The sequence below is a fragment of the Corticium candelabrum genome, chromosome 1, assembly GCF_963422355.1.
Source record: "Corticium candelabrum chromosome 1, ooCorCand1.1, whole genome shotgun sequence".
Classification (NCBI taxonomy): domain Eukaryota; kingdom Metazoa; phylum Porifera; class Homoscleromorpha; order Homosclerophorida; family Plakinidae; genus Corticium; species Corticium candelabrum.
In genome coordinates, this window is record NC_085085.1 from 13,738,217 (window position 1) to 13,754,549 (window position 16,333).

The 16,333-nt window shown below is 41.4% G+C and overlaps 2 protein-coding genes across 2 annotated transcripts; both read left to right on the top strand.

Moving 5' to 3' along the window:
* Positions 1–518: 518 nt before the first annotated feature.
* LOC134192402 (copine-8-like) lies at positions 519–8,123 on the top strand. Its single transcript, XM_062661145.1, has 24 exons — positions 519–618; positions 674–723; positions 781–827; positions 1,814–1,917; positions 1,980–2,019; positions 2,083–2,159; positions 3,154–3,191; positions 3,470–3,498; positions 3,567–3,667; positions 4,683–4,787; positions 4,861–4,902; positions 4,967–5,042; positions 5,330–5,380; positions 5,434–5,495; positions 5,762–5,808; positions 5,862–5,967; positions 6,029–6,104; positions 6,166–6,253; positions 6,692–6,731; positions 6,798–6,830; positions 6,899–6,971; positions 7,037–7,094; positions 7,581–7,654; positions 7,720–8,123. The coding sequence occupies exons 1-24, from the start codon at positions 569–571 to the stop codon at positions 7,885–7,887; spliced, it is 1,635 nt and encodes a 544-aa protein (XP_062517129.1). The 5' UTR covers positions 519–568; the 3' UTR covers positions 7,888–8,123.
* A 1,400-nt stretch (positions 8,124–9,523) lies between these two features.
* On the top strand, positions 9,524–16,333 carry LOC134192392 (histone-lysine N-methyltransferase SETD1B-A-like). Its single transcript, XM_062661135.1, has 9 exons — positions 9,524–9,643; positions 9,700–9,806; positions 9,870–9,959; positions 10,024–10,294; positions 10,534–13,500; positions 13,561–13,730; positions 15,440–15,547; positions 15,730–15,987; positions 16,049–16,333. Exons 1-9 carry the CDS (start codon positions 9,580–9,582, stop codon positions 16,220–16,222), a joined length of 4,209 nt encoding a protein of 1,402 aa, XP_062517119.1. The 5' UTR covers positions 9,524–9,579; the 3' UTR covers positions 16,223–16,333.

Genomic DNA, 16,333 nt, shown 5'->3' on the forward strand with positions numbered 1-16,333 from the left:
ACTGACAAGAGGTATCCGCCATGATCTTGATGTAGTTAGAAACCGCATGGCCTGTTTTATTAGCCTTATCTAGACAGAATGGGTCCAATTATCACATAACAGTAACGTCTAGTAGTCTGGTAGACTGCTAAAACGTGGCATGGTGTTGCTAAATAATTGCATGTGTAATGTACAGTGTCATACAGTACTTAGTTAATTTACTGCTTACTTGAGGAGATTAAGTTAAGTTAAATGTAGCAAGATTTGATGCTTTTAGTATGCACATCTGGCTTCAGCTATAGTAAGTAAAGACAGAACACACTTCGCCTCCTCTACCGTAGAACATCACTTTTCAGCCCTGGTGTACAGCTGATCTAAAGCACCAGCACTGTTGCAAAGAGGTGTACGGAAGCTCGGCCCAACAATGTTTTATTGTGTCTAGTCTACAACTGTACTCTACTAGCTTAATAATTGCTTGAGGAGATTGATTAGTCTAGCATATATATAAAATTATTACTATTATTAAAATTATTTATGTAGGCCTTGAGTTCCCACGTCTCTAGCGCGCACAAGGTGGTCAAGAGAAAGGATGGAGTCTTTGGAGACGGCTACGCGTCTTGAACTGCACGTGGGTTGTCGGTAGGCTTCGCCTGAATATTTAATGTCCATTTTCATCACGTACGCTAATGTACAGAGATCTGAAACGCTTGCACATGGTTGACTACTACAACCCGCCGAATCCACGTGAGTGCTGGCATTGTTTGTTTTTAAACGATACTCGATCTTATTTTGTGTCTTCAGTTGTAGTTCTGTACTGTCAAATTTTACAGACTTCTTCGTATCAAGAGGTAAGTCGACGGGAAATACTCTACATATGTCTAGGCATGGTAGGAAGCTTCTTAGCATTTGTCACTTCCTAACAGCAGGTATTGTCTAGTCTCTCATTTCTTTGGGAGACGGTCTGGAACTTCGAAGCTAGGGATCGCCAGGAATAGAAATTGTATGTTTTTTCCAGTATACGTAGGTGGATCAACTTGCATGCTTAGATGATACTACACTTGCATGCGTAGGATACTACATTAACTTTTTTCAAAATAAAGGTGATGGTTAGCAACAACACATTCAATTAACTTTGTTTGCGTTGCCCTGAAGCGTTGTGTCCTTGTAAGTAGTGCTCCAAATGGATGCGTTTGCGCAATAGCTTAATTGTGCAAGTGACTGCGTATATTTGTGCATTCTTAGATAACGCACTTAATTAATGCAAATAGGAGGCGTTTAGATAATTAAGTCAATTAAATAATTTTAGCTGATGTTAATTAAGTCAATGTTAGAATTTTTAATCCTATAAAATTATGTTTATGCTACAAGAACAAAATTATTTGTGTTGCCAAGAGCATGTGCACCAATTTTGGCTGGTGGGCATGTTTTAAAAAATTAGATCAAATTTTAAATTTTAAATTTATGCATTTGAGCTTTGTTGTAATACTTCTTGCTACATGCATACTTGAACTCTATCAAGTTTGTTCGCATATAACTTTGAGGAATGCTGGTTGTATTAAATGGGGTATCATGGTTACATTTTTGTGCATTAAACTGATATTAATAATAAATAAAAATAAAAGTTCACCTGTCAATGATGCAAATCCTGTCAAATTTTTTCTTGTGGCCTCGCGTCTATAATTTTAACTAGTTGCACAAGTAAATAGCGATTTTTAATTTATTAAGGCAAAGCATTATTTTCATGTTCCATTTTGTGAATTCTGTTTCACTAGAACTTGTAATTTGCTGTATGAAATTGTTTGTGTTATGCAAATTTGACTGTTCTTTTCAACAGATGGGACGATCAGAAATAATTAAGAATTCATCAAATCCAGATTTTCTATTTTCCTTTTCTCTTGATTATTCATTTGGTGAATGTCAAAAATTGAAGTTTGAAGTGTAAGGCACACATTTGAGTGTTTCTAGATGTATTACATGGTGTATATGTATATCGCATGCAGATATGATGTCGAGAACAAGCAGGTCAAGTTAGACGAACAGGCAAAGCTTTGAGATTAATGAATGTATATGTGTAGATTTATGTGTAAATCTGTTTTGTTGCAGGACATGCTTGGATTCATGGAATGCAATGTTGGAGAAATTGTCAGTGCTTTATCATCTAAACTTAGGAGACCATTGTGGTAGGCTATTGTATTTTTAAACATGTTTGTCTGCATGTCTTCCTACTTGCTTGTCTACCTGTCTGCTTTCTAGCCAGCTTGTTCATCTTTGTTTGTTTGAACCCATCTTTGACTGATTATGTTGGTCCATCTGTCTGTCTGCATATGCTGTGTCTGTCTTATGTTTGTCTATGTCTTTGTCTATCTGTCGATTTGCAGATGCTGTGTCTGTCTGTCTGTCTGTCTGTCTGTCTTATTTCACTATTGAACACAAAAAGCAAAATTTACAAGAACGCTATAGGTATAACTGCTTAGCTAAATGTCCATCTACTGAGACATACAGATTGAATACTACTAAAATTCTAATGAATGATGTTCTGTCTGTCTGTCTGTCTGTCTGTCTGTCTGTCTGTTAAATACATATATTTTCAACATTGAAATCTACATACAACACAATTAAGCAAGTCTAGTGTCTGTTGTCTGTCTGTCTCTTTGTCTGTCAGTTGGTTGGTTTTTGTCTGTTTGTCTATTGGTTTGTTTCTGTTTGTTGTCAGTTTTTTGCAATGTGATGAAGGAAAGGTATTGTGCCAGACAAGGAATACAAAAGCTACCTAACAATTTTTCAATTATGTAGCTAAATTGTGTGTAGTGCAAACTGCATAGTTTAAGAGAATAATCATGACTACTACTGTCACACAAGATAAATGACAATACTACTCTATTTATACTTCCTAAATTTGTGACTGGAGTCACTGGACTATGAAGGTTTGCTACTCTTGGCTTTGAGGACAATTATTGAATAACTAAAGTGTTATGGGTACTATCTGTTGCCTGCATAAGTGACTGTCATTTGCCTTATTGTGGTATGGACAGATTTGGGTGTTTTGTTAACACTGTGCTGTGGCTAATGTATGTCTATTTGTGGGGCTACAGCTACATTCTTGTTATAAGAACAAATAAAACAAGGTTGGTTATCAGTACGTGTTGTTTCAACTAATTCCTTTTTTCATCTTAGTTCAAAAAACAAAGGCAAGTCCAATGGACATATTATTGGTGAGTGTGTCTGCTGTCATGCATTGATTACCAGTAAAGGACCAAGCAACTACTTTTTGATTATTTCATTTCTTTGGAGGCGTTGACGGCCTAGGTTTGAGCAATTTTACTATTCTGCTAGTATTGGCACTTGTAGCTGCTAAAGCTGACAATCACTGAGATGTATACTTCAAGGAATGTTGGTTTGGTGGCTTACACTAGCAATAACAATTAGTGTTTTATATGGTTTTTGTTTGAATTGTTTTTACATGCTCTTGTGTTGTGTTCTTGTTTGTTAGTTTCAGCGGAAGAATCGTCTGGAGGAAATGTGTGATATTGAGCATAAATATTATTGGAAACAACATATGAGCATTTTCACTTGCTTTCTATGTGTAGGACATGGTCTGTCTGCATTTTAGTGCAGCTGGTCTTGACAAGAAGGATTTCATGGGCAAATCAGATCCTTATCTTGTGCTGCTTAAACGAACAGATTCTGGGTATGCACCCTTGAGAGTTATTTTAGCTAAGAAGTGTGTGTGTGTGTGTGCGTGCATGCATGCAAGTGTGTGTGTGTGTGTGTGTGTGTGTGTGTGTGTGTGTGTGTGTGTGTGTGTGTGTGTGTGTGTGTGTGTGTGTGTGTGTGTGTGTGTGTGTGTGTGTGTGCGATATCTCAGTTGGTTTGAGAGTCATCTTACGGAGTGTTTACATCTGTGACCTTGAAGGGTTGCAAGTTCAAGTCACAGTGATGGCGAGCTATGGCATAATTTCCTTAAGCAAGAAACTAACACACATTTGCTTCTCTCCACTCAGGGGTATAAATGAGTACCTGGTCATTGAATGGGGTCGTAAGCGGCCATCGGCTGTGACGTGACACCAGCCACTGGGGTCCTGGTGAGACTTCAGGTGCTCACAGCACAGTTGACTTCATAAGTCCGTGCTCCTGCGAGTGCCTGGCCCAGCTTCAGGAGTTTGCTAGCGCAGGCCCAGGGTTCCCTGAGTAGCGCACAGGGCCCAGCTTAACAGCTAGGGGCGTGACCTCTGAAAGGCAGCGCCTGACATTTAGGATTTTTTGGGTGTATGTGTTCACCGCTTAGCTAACATATTGTTGCCAGTTGACCGACTGCCTGACGTGTTGACTGGTTTAAGCTGTCATGCCTAGGCCTGCAGTGACTTGCAGTTTATGTGTGGCTTGTTAGGTTTTCATGTAATGTGGATACCATCACTGTAAATAATTATATGGTCTTTCAGTTTGATAAATGATCTAATTTTGGAAGTGGGTTGAATGTAGTCGGTACATACAAAGATTATGTTCATTTTCACTGCTGAATAATAATGCAAGTCTTAAATAGACTGCAAGAGCAGATACTAGATGTAAAATGGTAAGCTTTTTTGTAGTTACACGTGCTTGTTGACAGTCATGCTTACTAGATGTAGTAATGAAACTTTGAAATGATACTCTTATTAAGTTTGTCAATGCTTGCGTTAGAAAGTAAGTGTAATTTTTTGTTGTAGCTGGGTTCCTGTTTACAAGACAGAGGTTGTGAGAAAGACATTAAATCCTTCATGGAGGCCTTTATCTTTACCTGTTCGTACATTGTGTAACTTTGATTATAACAGGTAGAGTGTAGTCATGTGTCAGTCTGTTCTGGCTGGCATGGTTGTGCACTTTTGTGAGACGTCTGTCATGCAGGATGCTGAAGATTGAGTGTTATGACTGGGAAAGAGATGGAAAGTAAGGATTGAGCTGAAAATGAATAATTAGCATTTGTATAAGGGTTTAAACTTTATTGTTACAGGCATGCTCTTATTGGAGCATTTACAAGCACACTAAATGAATTGATGATGTGCAGCAGAGGCCGAAAATCATTTGAAGTATTTACTGTACTGAGTTTGTGTATGATGGTGTGTGCTGTGTGTGTGTGTGTGTGTGTGTGTGTGTGTGTGTGTGTGTGTGTGTGTGTGTGTGTGTGTGTGTGTGTGTGTGTGTGTGTGTGTGTGTGTGTGTAGACCTAAGTAAAAGGCTTTTTTGTACTGAAGTGCATATTGTTATATATCTCAATAAGTAAAGTCACCAGAGGCAAATGTACGTAACATAATGTGTGTCTATATTAGCTTGTGTGCTTTTGCAATATTTTCCTTTATATTACTATATTTTATAGTGCATCAACGAGTCAAAGAAAGGCAAGAAAAATTACAAAAACTCTGGAATTGTGAGACGATACATTGATATTAGATACCAGTTTTGCAACATGTTTTCTTTCAGATTACACTGTTCAGATGCAGCATTACACCTAGACATTCGTTTCTGGATTACATACGAGGAGGGTAGAACCACATAACCATTCTGCTCTCTGTTTTATTACAGATTTATTGTATGGCTATGTTAGACTAATAAGTGTGGTCAGTTAGTTAGTTAGTACTAAGTACTAGTTAGACAGTGACGCAATCTCGTTTTGCAGTCTTATTCATGGCTTGAACTTTTCTTACATGGATATGACTTGTGCTCAGGACAAGCGAGTGTCCATGAATGAAATGTTGCAAGCTGATTATGAACTATTTAGTTGTCTAACTGTTATGATTTTAACTTTCAGTTGCCAGATTGGTTTTACTGTGGCTATTGATTTTACGGCATCAAACGGTATGTTACATCATAATTGGTCAGTTTTCTTTGTTTTCATTATGTTGATTCAGGTCGTCCATCATTGCCTACTTCATTGCACTACATTAATCCATATGAACCAAATCCATACTGTATGGCTCTCCAGACGATTGTAGAAATCATTCAAGACTATGCCACGTGCTGATTTTTGAGCTTCACTGTTTTGTTGTATCATGATGATATGGCGATCTGTTGACAGTGACAAAATGTTTCCTGCACTTGGTTTTGGTGCCAAAGTACTACCCTCTACGGAAGTGTCTCATGAGTTTTTCTTGGTTTGCATGTAAATTGCATCAATGGTATTCTGGTTGCCACTTATTTGTTGATTACCATTAGAATGGTGACATTTGTAATCCGTATTGCAATGGTATTGATGGCTTGTTGGAAGCTTACAGGAACACTATGAAGAGAGTACGTTTTGATGGTAAGTTGAAACACAGTTATAGAGCTTTAAATTACACTACCAGCTACCAAATATTATGAATGGTGGTAAATAGACTGTCTGTTTATCTAAAAAATGTCATTTTTTGATAAAATTTGTTTTAATTGATTAGTACATACATTGAATTGAAAAAATTATCGTACAGTTGTGATTCCAACATAATACTTTGCATCTGCAATTGACATTGTGTTGGTGGTAGTTTAGGATGAACATATCAACATGTTCTTATGTCATTCACAAACATTTGGTTGCAACATGTCTTGTCACCAGCTGTCATCAATTTTAAGTCAGTAATACAGACCATTGAATTAACTTATTATAGGCAATGACCAACTGTGTGTATGTATGTATGCATGCACCAACTGTGTGTGTGCGCGTGTGTGTTGCAAGATGTAATCTACTTGTTTGTTTATTCAAAAGGACCGACCAACTTTGCTTCTGTTATCAATCATGTCGCCAGGTGAGTATCTGTTGACTGTTAGCTGTAGCACCAATGTTTGGCAATAAAGACTTCTTTGTGATGCAGATTTGCTGGGAAGCAGAGATCATCTGGTTTGGGGTATATAACATTGTGTCACTGTGACTCACATAAGACAATGGTATTCTAAAGGAATTCTTTATTTATAGTTACTTTATTCTTCTTATCATGACTGATGGTGTTATCTCTGATCTGGAAGAAACAAAAGCTGCCATTGTTCGAGTGAGCTGCCTATATATTCCAAATGTTATAAGAGATACATTGTGCATGTTTTTGCTTCTTTCAAGGCATCCGGACTGCCAATGTCCATTATTATTATTGGAATTGGAGATGCTGACTTTACAGGTTTGCCGGCTACACACACACACACACACACACACACACACACACACACACACACACACACACACACACACACACACACCAATTTTGAACTGTTAGACAGAGACAGAGAGTGTTTATGTCATGTGAAGTCACTTTCACCCTTCATGCCAACATCTCAGTAGCAAAATGAATACCACATGACAAATTTAGATAGAGGCTATGAATCTGTAATCTCTACTTTCTCCACTTGATGCTTATTATGTTTGTCACGAATAGTGATGAACAGGATAAACTACGCTGAACTAGAATTTTATTGTCTTTTATATGGCAAAATTTTTAGTAAGTTCATTATCCAAGTAGACAACTAGATGTATACAGTACAGTTAAATTTGCCAATTAAATTTTGATTGAAATCAAAAAGCATGTAGCTCTTATACTATGCTCGTACTTTATCACATCCTAATTAAGACAGATGCGATGAACCACTAAATGTTTGCTGTATGCTAGCAATGACTGTATTGGATGCTGATGTAGTACGACTTGAGTCAAACGGAAAGTTTGCCGAAAGAGACATTGTTCAGGTTGACAGTTGATGTGTGTTGTAGTTATCAGGCTTTACTTGATTGTTCTTTGTTTGTATATACAGTTTGTTCCATTCCGAAATTTTGTATCCAAGCAGAGAGGACGCGATGCTGTCGTTGGGTCAGCTCAGTTAGCACGGTTTGTACTGGCTGAAGTCCCGGATCAGTTTCTTCAATATATGTATGCACATGCGATTGAGCCAAAAGTTCCAGTCACCAATAGCACAAGTTAATTATTTAGTCAATATTTTAGTTGAGCAGAGACAGTGCAAGTCTACGTTTAGTTGATTTTTTGTAAGCTTATTTGCTGAAACTTTTCCTTTCTACACTGTAGTATCCAATTTCTATTTGGCTTCAAGTCTGTGACACAGTTGTCAGTAGTAGACTGACTACATACGTACCCAGGCCTGACATGTAATGGTGGCATTTACAATGCGAGAAAAAAAGACATGTGACAGATGGAGACGTATTTATAGGCTCATTTACGGTATATATTTGTTAATCGCCGAGCGTAGCGAGGCTTCTAATTCGGGTGCACAACAGAAATGGGCGTGGTCCTATATGGGAGCTGTGTGTGTGTGTGTGTGTGTGTGTGTGTGTGTGTGTGTGTGTGTGTGTGTGTGTGTGTGTGTGTGTGTGTGTGTGTGTGTGTGTGTGTACACACAAATCTCAAATTTCTCCTCCCCACGACCACGTTTCATGATATCGATAGGACCTGCCTTAAAAATCGTTTCGTGTCCGACTACAGATGAGTCTAAGAACGATTCGTCCAAGTGAGCAAACGGCGACGAAAACGCTTTATGAACTTCCGTCGCCCCATCCTGTTGTATTGTAGCTGTGTGTACGTGACAACCAAGAAACACCTTCAGGAGTTGAATGTCACCTACAGTCAACTATTCACATGTACAATCAATCCTTTACTACACTGAGCTGCATCTAACACTGTTGATAGTCAATGTTTGCTGATATCAATTTCTATGTCAGTAAATACCATACCACTGTCGTTACAACGGAACTGAGTGCATACCTAGACAGTACATTTCAATTGTCTTGATCACGATCGCAAAACGACGACTACCTATACCAGGCCTATATACGTAATCTAAACTACTAGGAAGTTTGCATGTTTACTTCCATGACAGCTAGGGTTTCAACAAATACGTATTGTCTAGCTAGGACTCGGCGTTTCGGTAGACGGTCTGAAAACTCCGTTGGACGTGTTACTCGCAAACGTGAGGCGCCTACGGACACCGTACAACTAGTAAATTAAGTTAATTAATTAGGATTTTGACATACAACATGTCCAGTCGAAAACAAGTCGTTGAAGATGCTTTAGATTATGCTATACAAGAACACAATACACTGTACACACGTACGTACACACACACACACACACACACACACACACACACACACACACACACCACACACACACACACCACACACACACACACACACACACCACACACACACACACACACCACACACACACACACACACCACACACACACACACACACCACACACACACACCACACACACCACACACACACACACACACACACACACACACACACACCACACATACACACACACACACACACACACACACACACACACACACACACACACACACACACACCACACCACACACACACACACACACACACACACACACACACACACCACACACACACACACACACACACACACACACCACACGCACGCATGAAGGCACGAAAAACAACAACAACAACGTAAACTTGACCCTCTGGAAGGTGTACGTGTACAGTCAGCACACGTTTACGTACCAATATAGCGACGGCAAATCACGTGATAAGTCTAACGCGCGTTATTAAGGGTCCTGGCTACAAGTAAACCTTGGTTGAAAAGCTTTCAGATGCAGAAGTTGTCTAACAATTGGCAATGATAAAGCCTCCTAACAAAGGTTCTCTTGGAGACACCAGACCGGGCAGGCCTCATTCCAAAGGTCATTTTCAGAAAATTATTGTATTATTTTCCGCTCTAACATTTGTTTACGCTCAGGTCAGTCTCATATGAGCAGACGTCGCAATTACAAGCTGATAATAGACCCAGAAATACACGGGAAACAGCAGGAAAAGCAATATCGTTTCGATGGTCACAACGCCGGGGTAAAGGGGCCCCACTTGATTGTAAATCTTTTCCTTGTTTGTTATCATGACCTTCCCTGTTAGGATGCGCCAATTGAGCCAAGAGATCCACGCAAGAAAGTTCACTTTACGTTGTCTCATGAAGTGGCAGATCTTCCTGTTCCTCGTTTCAAGGTGTAAAACACTCCTCTCTCGTGCTAGCCATCATTTCTACTTCCTACTGCATTTTGTCTTCTAGTACGACAACAACTATGTCGGTAAAATGCCAGAGAGGAGAATTCTGCTCTCCAATCTGAATGACAACGTCAACAAGGACTTTTTGCTTGACGTGTGTAAGAAGTACGGCACCGTAGAGACCGTCAGCGTCTACTCGCATCCGCAGTCGAAGCGCCACTTGGGATTGGCGAGTGTTGGATTCAAGACGTCGCAAATGGCGCTGGAGGCAGTAGGCTGTTTGAATGGGCGATCTATCATGGGTCTTGTCGTTCTTGCACAGTTGGATCCTACAGGTTAGTTAGAGTTCTGTCGTTCTGTTAAGAAATACCTATTTTGTTCGAGCAAGGAATACGCGCACCGATCAATGAATTGAATTGAGCGCCAAGTTGATTTCAAATAGTCATTCCTAATAAGGCTGGTGATCTAATGTGCATGCATGTAGCTAGTTGGAATGATGTACTAAATGACGAGTACGGTGTGCAGTGTACTCGATGCAGTGACATGTTAATGACACGTGTGTTCTATGCTGTAGGTTTACTTGCAAAGCAACATGTCGACTACCTCGTGAATCCCAACTCTGCTCCTAGACCATCAGCTTTACATAAACAAGCTACGACGACAGCATCTGTGTCGTCTGTTTTATCTGGTTCTTCATCATTGATCAGCCGGATGGAGGTCAACAAGTCGGGTCAGTCAAAGAACCTTTCGTACAGTCAGAAGTTCTCGATGATGCTTGCTGGTAACCCAGAGATTGAGCCCATCTCACCGTCTCCGCCTCACGATGATACTGACACCAAGTCAGATAGTAAGCTGCCTCTAAGTGTTGTGTCTCCACCTCCTCCTCCTCCACCACAGCCTCCACCTTCGATCACTCCTCCCTTGCCTCCCGGATCACCTCCCACCGGTTTGGCACTGACAAGTGTATCAACTGAAACTAGACAGCCCATTGCACTAGCTGAAGATCCTCCTCCATTACCACCTCCGATGCCACCGCCATTGCCTTCAGAGAAGCCGCAACAGTCTCCACCGGTCACTGTGAATGGCAGTCTGTCTCCGTCAATCCATAAAGTGACAAACCGTGAACAAGAGAGCGAGAGAAATGTGTCTGTGACCTCGCCACACAGGAAGACATTGTCTGAAGAAATCTGTCAACTCTCAAATAGCAGTGGATACAACAGCACCACAAATGGAGTTGGAACTCCGAGCAGTGGAGACGATCAGAGAGCAGGGAAAACAAACAGAGAGAGTGTTAGTTCTTTGCCTAAACAAAATGATATAACAACAGCAACAACAGCAGCAGCAACACCAACAACAACAAACATAAAGGAGGATGACAGGGAAGAACAATCAGGCGATGAAGACATGGAAGTGTCTTCTGGATCTGATAGTGAACTTCCTGAGTTTAAACCTTCTCATCCACCTCTTCCTCCGTTACCGCCTCTTCCATCGGAGCCACCACCTCTATCTTTGCATCCTCTGCTCCACTGTCCTCCTTTACCATCAGAACCTCCGCCGCCGTTGCCGCCACTTCCACCAAAGAGTCTACCGGTTCCCACCTCTCTGCCGTCTTTACCTGTTCCTCCTTGTACTCTTCCATCACTTCCTTCATCACATATGTCGCATCTACCTGTTCGGATGCCATTCTTGCCGCTCCCTCCAAGACCCGTGTATTTTGCACCTCCAATTATGCCACCCAATGCAGGCTTTGTTAGGCATCCTCCACCAATCATCAATCAGACTTTACCACCGAGAATGCGGTTTGGAGAGCAATCGTACAGGCCAAGGAACTTTAATCACTACAGCTCTCGTAATTCACCGATTGTAGATTCACGTCATCAGAAACCAAACAGACATGTGGCTAGATCATCTCGTTTTATGGAAATCGAACTGAAGGACAAAGAGAGGATGAGGAAGAGACATACGACATGGTCGATGTTAGAAGAAGGAAAGTCGCAGTTGGACATTGTGCTGGACAAAGTAAGTGAAGCTTTAAAACTTGACATGTTGAGTGTGCTAAAACGCGATGTCACCAAACAACTGGAAAGATGCATTATTGACAGCGTTGAGTCTTGGTGGGAAAAGAAGATAAAAGAAGAGCGACAAGAAGAAGAAACAGAGGAAACAGACGTGAAATCAGAGTTAGGCTCTCTTTCTCTTAGAGTTGGTGGCATGTCAATAAAGGTCGATAAGCACGGACTCGTGACTTACGAACGTCTTCCTAAAATGCCATCTTTCCTTAAACGTTCTCTTCCTGTACAACCAGAACGTCTACCGGGAATGGCACGGAGACAAGATTCACGAGACAAGGGAGTGAAACGCAGTCTGACTGTCAATGAAGATGAAGATGAAGATGACGACGAGCCATCGGCAAAAAGGAGAATCGAAGATGTGTGGAGTGATGAAGACACGTCTGATCATACAGGGAGCGATTCTGAGTCAGAGAGAAGTGTCAGTGCAAGTAGTGAGAGTGGAGAAGACAGTGGAAGTGAGTTTAGTGAGGAAGGCATGGAAGAGAGTGAGTCGGAGTCGGATGACGAAAGAGGTCCGAATGTGGAGGAATATGGTAACACTAGACGGCGGTCAACAATCGAATCAGGTCTTGTTCGTGACGTGTCGGATGGTCTTACGACAAAACTGCCAGTGGAAACATCACAAATGCCTTCTGTAATAGATGCTCCTTCTGTAATGACGATGCCTTCTGTAGTGGCAACGTCTTCTGTAATAGACAGTCCTGCTGGAGTGGCAACGTCTTCTGTAATAGACAGTCCTGCTGGAGTGGCAACGTCTTCTGTAATAGACGTTTCGTCTGCAGTAGAAGTGACACAGTCGACTGTAACGATGGACACAACAGTATCTCATCATGTGCCAACTCTTCAACCAGTTCCTGTACCATCTTCATCATTTTTTGTGCCTGGTCTTACTCTTGCTTTGCCATCATTGTCATCTTTGCCTCCATTGTTACCACCATCATCATCTATGGTTTTGGTCATTCCAACAGCGCACATGACTTCCAGACAGCAGCCAATTGTACCATCAGACAGAAGACATAGAGAAGAAGAAGAGTCTAAGGGCAGGGCAGACAGTGGAGACAGAGAAGCAAGCAGCAGAGGAAGAGAAATCCATGCTGTTGAATTGCTAGACAGTAGAGAGAAAGACATAAGTAGTCAAGAGATAGAAGTAAGCAATAGAGAGAAGTATGGTGAAGCAACGGCCATTGTAGAGAATGACACAGATGTTATTACAGTACATGAACCAGCAGTGGATGAATCTACTGTTTATAGTGGCAAAGTCAAAGAAGACCAAGCCAATCACATCATTTCGCCTCCGTCTCCTAAACCACAGTACAACCACAGAACCGCTGAAGAAGACACAAGAATTTGTCACCAGTTCTTCAAGGAGTTGGATGACGAAGACAGGAAGATGATGAGAGCAGCATTTTCTCAACTACAAGAAGAGAAAGACCCGAATGTTGAGAACACACAATGGTCATATCACCCACGTACTGAAACATTGTGGTTAGATTATTGTTCTTGTGTGACTGTTGTCTTGCTGTTTGTAGCGTTTCCTCAATCTTCCGATTTTATGTTTGATGAGTGGACTGGTGGTGCCTACAAGAGGCATGAAACTGGATGTGCTCGTTGTGAAGGCTACTACAAGATCTCACATATCGAGAAGAGGAGATATCTGAAGCGAGGCAACACATCAGACAAGGAGCAGGGCAGCCAGCAGGTGAGATTGATGTAAAGCATGTAGTGTACAACAAATTGTCCCACCTCTAAGTAATCCCTGGGGAACCATATGTCAAAGTTTAGTTGCATAAACTAAATCTGTGACCTCATTGCAGTAGGGCTCCACAATGCCTACTATGCTTTCCTCACCTTGGGCGAGTAGCCAACCTACATTTGCTTGCCCACAAAAAATTTGCGATGAGGGCAATATTTAGCATCATCGTGATCAGATGCCAAGCATCAAGATTTTGATTGATTTAGTACTCTAAGTTAATAGTTAATTATAGTTGTACTTGTGTAACACAACAGTACTGTACTGCTTATAATATCACACTCAGAAACAAGTTTGTTTGAAACGTAATCAGTTCAGTCTTTTGTCCCATTCTGTTTGAACTCCAACCCACCTTAGAACTCAATCATCTGAAAAAGGCAATTTTAAATACTAAGGCAAATTCACCGTTTGTATTTTACTGTTACCCACTCAGCTGTGGCTTATTACGTGCCACTGTGTGTTCGTTACCTATATAGCCTGAGTAGAGTGACAAAGACAGCTGACCTCAGCTCAGCAAACAGTAGAAATTGTGGGCAAGTAACTACATATTATAGCTGTGGTGGGAAATAGTGCTCGTCATTGGCGTGTGGCAAGACTCGAGTACCATACCATATTCGCCCATAATAACGTCCATTCCGGTCTATACGCCCGTGTGCAGCAGGTCAGAATTTCCTGCCCGAACAAATGCTCATGCCCGTACGCCTAGGATATGCATACGCAGAATACACAAAATGGTGTCCGCAGAACATCCGTCTCTGTGTGTGCGTTTGATGAGCTGGTGTCAGTGTTGAGTGAGAGTGCTTACCGCTAGACTCGTGTCTTTGTTGCAATTACTGATACTGATGCTTTTGACGGACTTCAGGCTGACGACTCTGGTTTAATTTGCTGATGCTGTACAGGGATACATGTGCGAGTACCTTTGATCTTGCATGCAAATGGGCATTTGTAGGATATCTGTCTTCGAATGTTTAGTCGATGGCTGACCAAACAGCAGCATATTGCGACCATATATACGCCCGAGACCAAAATAATGCCCATGCCTTAGTATACGCCCAGAAAAAAGCATTTCTTTGCTATACTCCCAGGGCGTTATTACGAGCGAATATGGTAGCTCGCCCCGAAGAAAGTTTAGTCACAATTGCGAGTAAATTACTTGCCCTGTAAAGCTTGTGCAGCAATGTTTAGAATGTACAATGATGTTGTGACGACTATGAAGGGCTGTCGGATCTATTTAGAATTGTGCTATCCGTCGGCTGGTGTTTGTTCGTCACACTAACAGACGATTGCACTGGACAAGTATTGTAGCAGGGGTTAACTACAGTGTACTGAACTGTGGCTGTGAGTGTGTACTGTACTGCTTTTTTGACAACCGGAAACTGATCGATTTGGCAGTGGCGTTTGAAGTCGTTCCTTCAATGCAGTTGTGTTGTTTGAAGTCGTTCCTTCAACGTAGTTGTGTTGTCGTCTCGCATGCGTAGGCTTGCTCAGAAGAGGAATGTCAGGGTAGCTGTCAGCTGGTTGTCCCTGGGCAACCCTAGTCTGCCATTTCAGTTGTCCAGTCATATTTCTGGTTGTCACGGGCAACCGATTTGTCCTACACTGGCATGTTTGTACATTACAGTATGTGAGGAGTGTTGACTGTTGACTCATGTTTGCAGGAATCGGAGAAGGCAAGACATCTGTCAAGAGTAAATAGAGTTCAGTTTAGACGAGTGGCTGCAGAATTTGGAACAGCAACATCGTTAATATCCCTCAATCAATTGGATGTTAGTGGCTAATTGAACATACGTCTCTCTCTTGGCCTGTCCGTATGTCAATCTGTCTCTTAGTCCATCTGTCTGTCAATGCACGCATTAGTAGAAACACTAGAAACAATCAGATGTTGTACAGCCGATTCCGTCGGTTGTATCAATCGTCTAAATCCAACATGTCACTTTGTTCTGCTTAGATCCGAAAGAAAATGCTCAAATTTGCGAGGTCAGGTATCCACGGTTGGGGTCTCTACGCGCTTGAACACATCGCCGCGGACGAGATGGTAATAGAATACGTGGGAGAAGTTGTACGAAACGAAGTTGCCGATCGACGAGAGAAACAGTATGAACAGAAAGGGATGGGCAGCAGCTACATGTTCAGAGTAGATCAAGAATACGTCATCGATGCAACACACAGAGGTAACTTTGCACGATTCATCAATCACTGCTGCGAGGTACAGTAACACAAAACATGTTGTTGTGACTGCATTTGGGTTACACACTCGTCTCCCTTAGCCCAACTGTACTGCAAAAGTCATCACCGTTGGCTGTCAAAAACGAATAGTGATTTATTCGAAGAGAGATATTCATGTAAATGAAGAGATTACTTATGACTACAAGTTTCCATTGGAGGAAGATAAGATCCACTGTTTATGTGGAGCTCCAGGATGTCGTGGCTCCCTTAACTAAAATTGTAATTAGCAGCTATGATTTCATTATTTTTCTATTTGCGCAGTAACTTTCCTTATAAGTTGCACTAGAAGCACACAGAAGTTTCAGTAGAACTGTGGGCATTCAAGT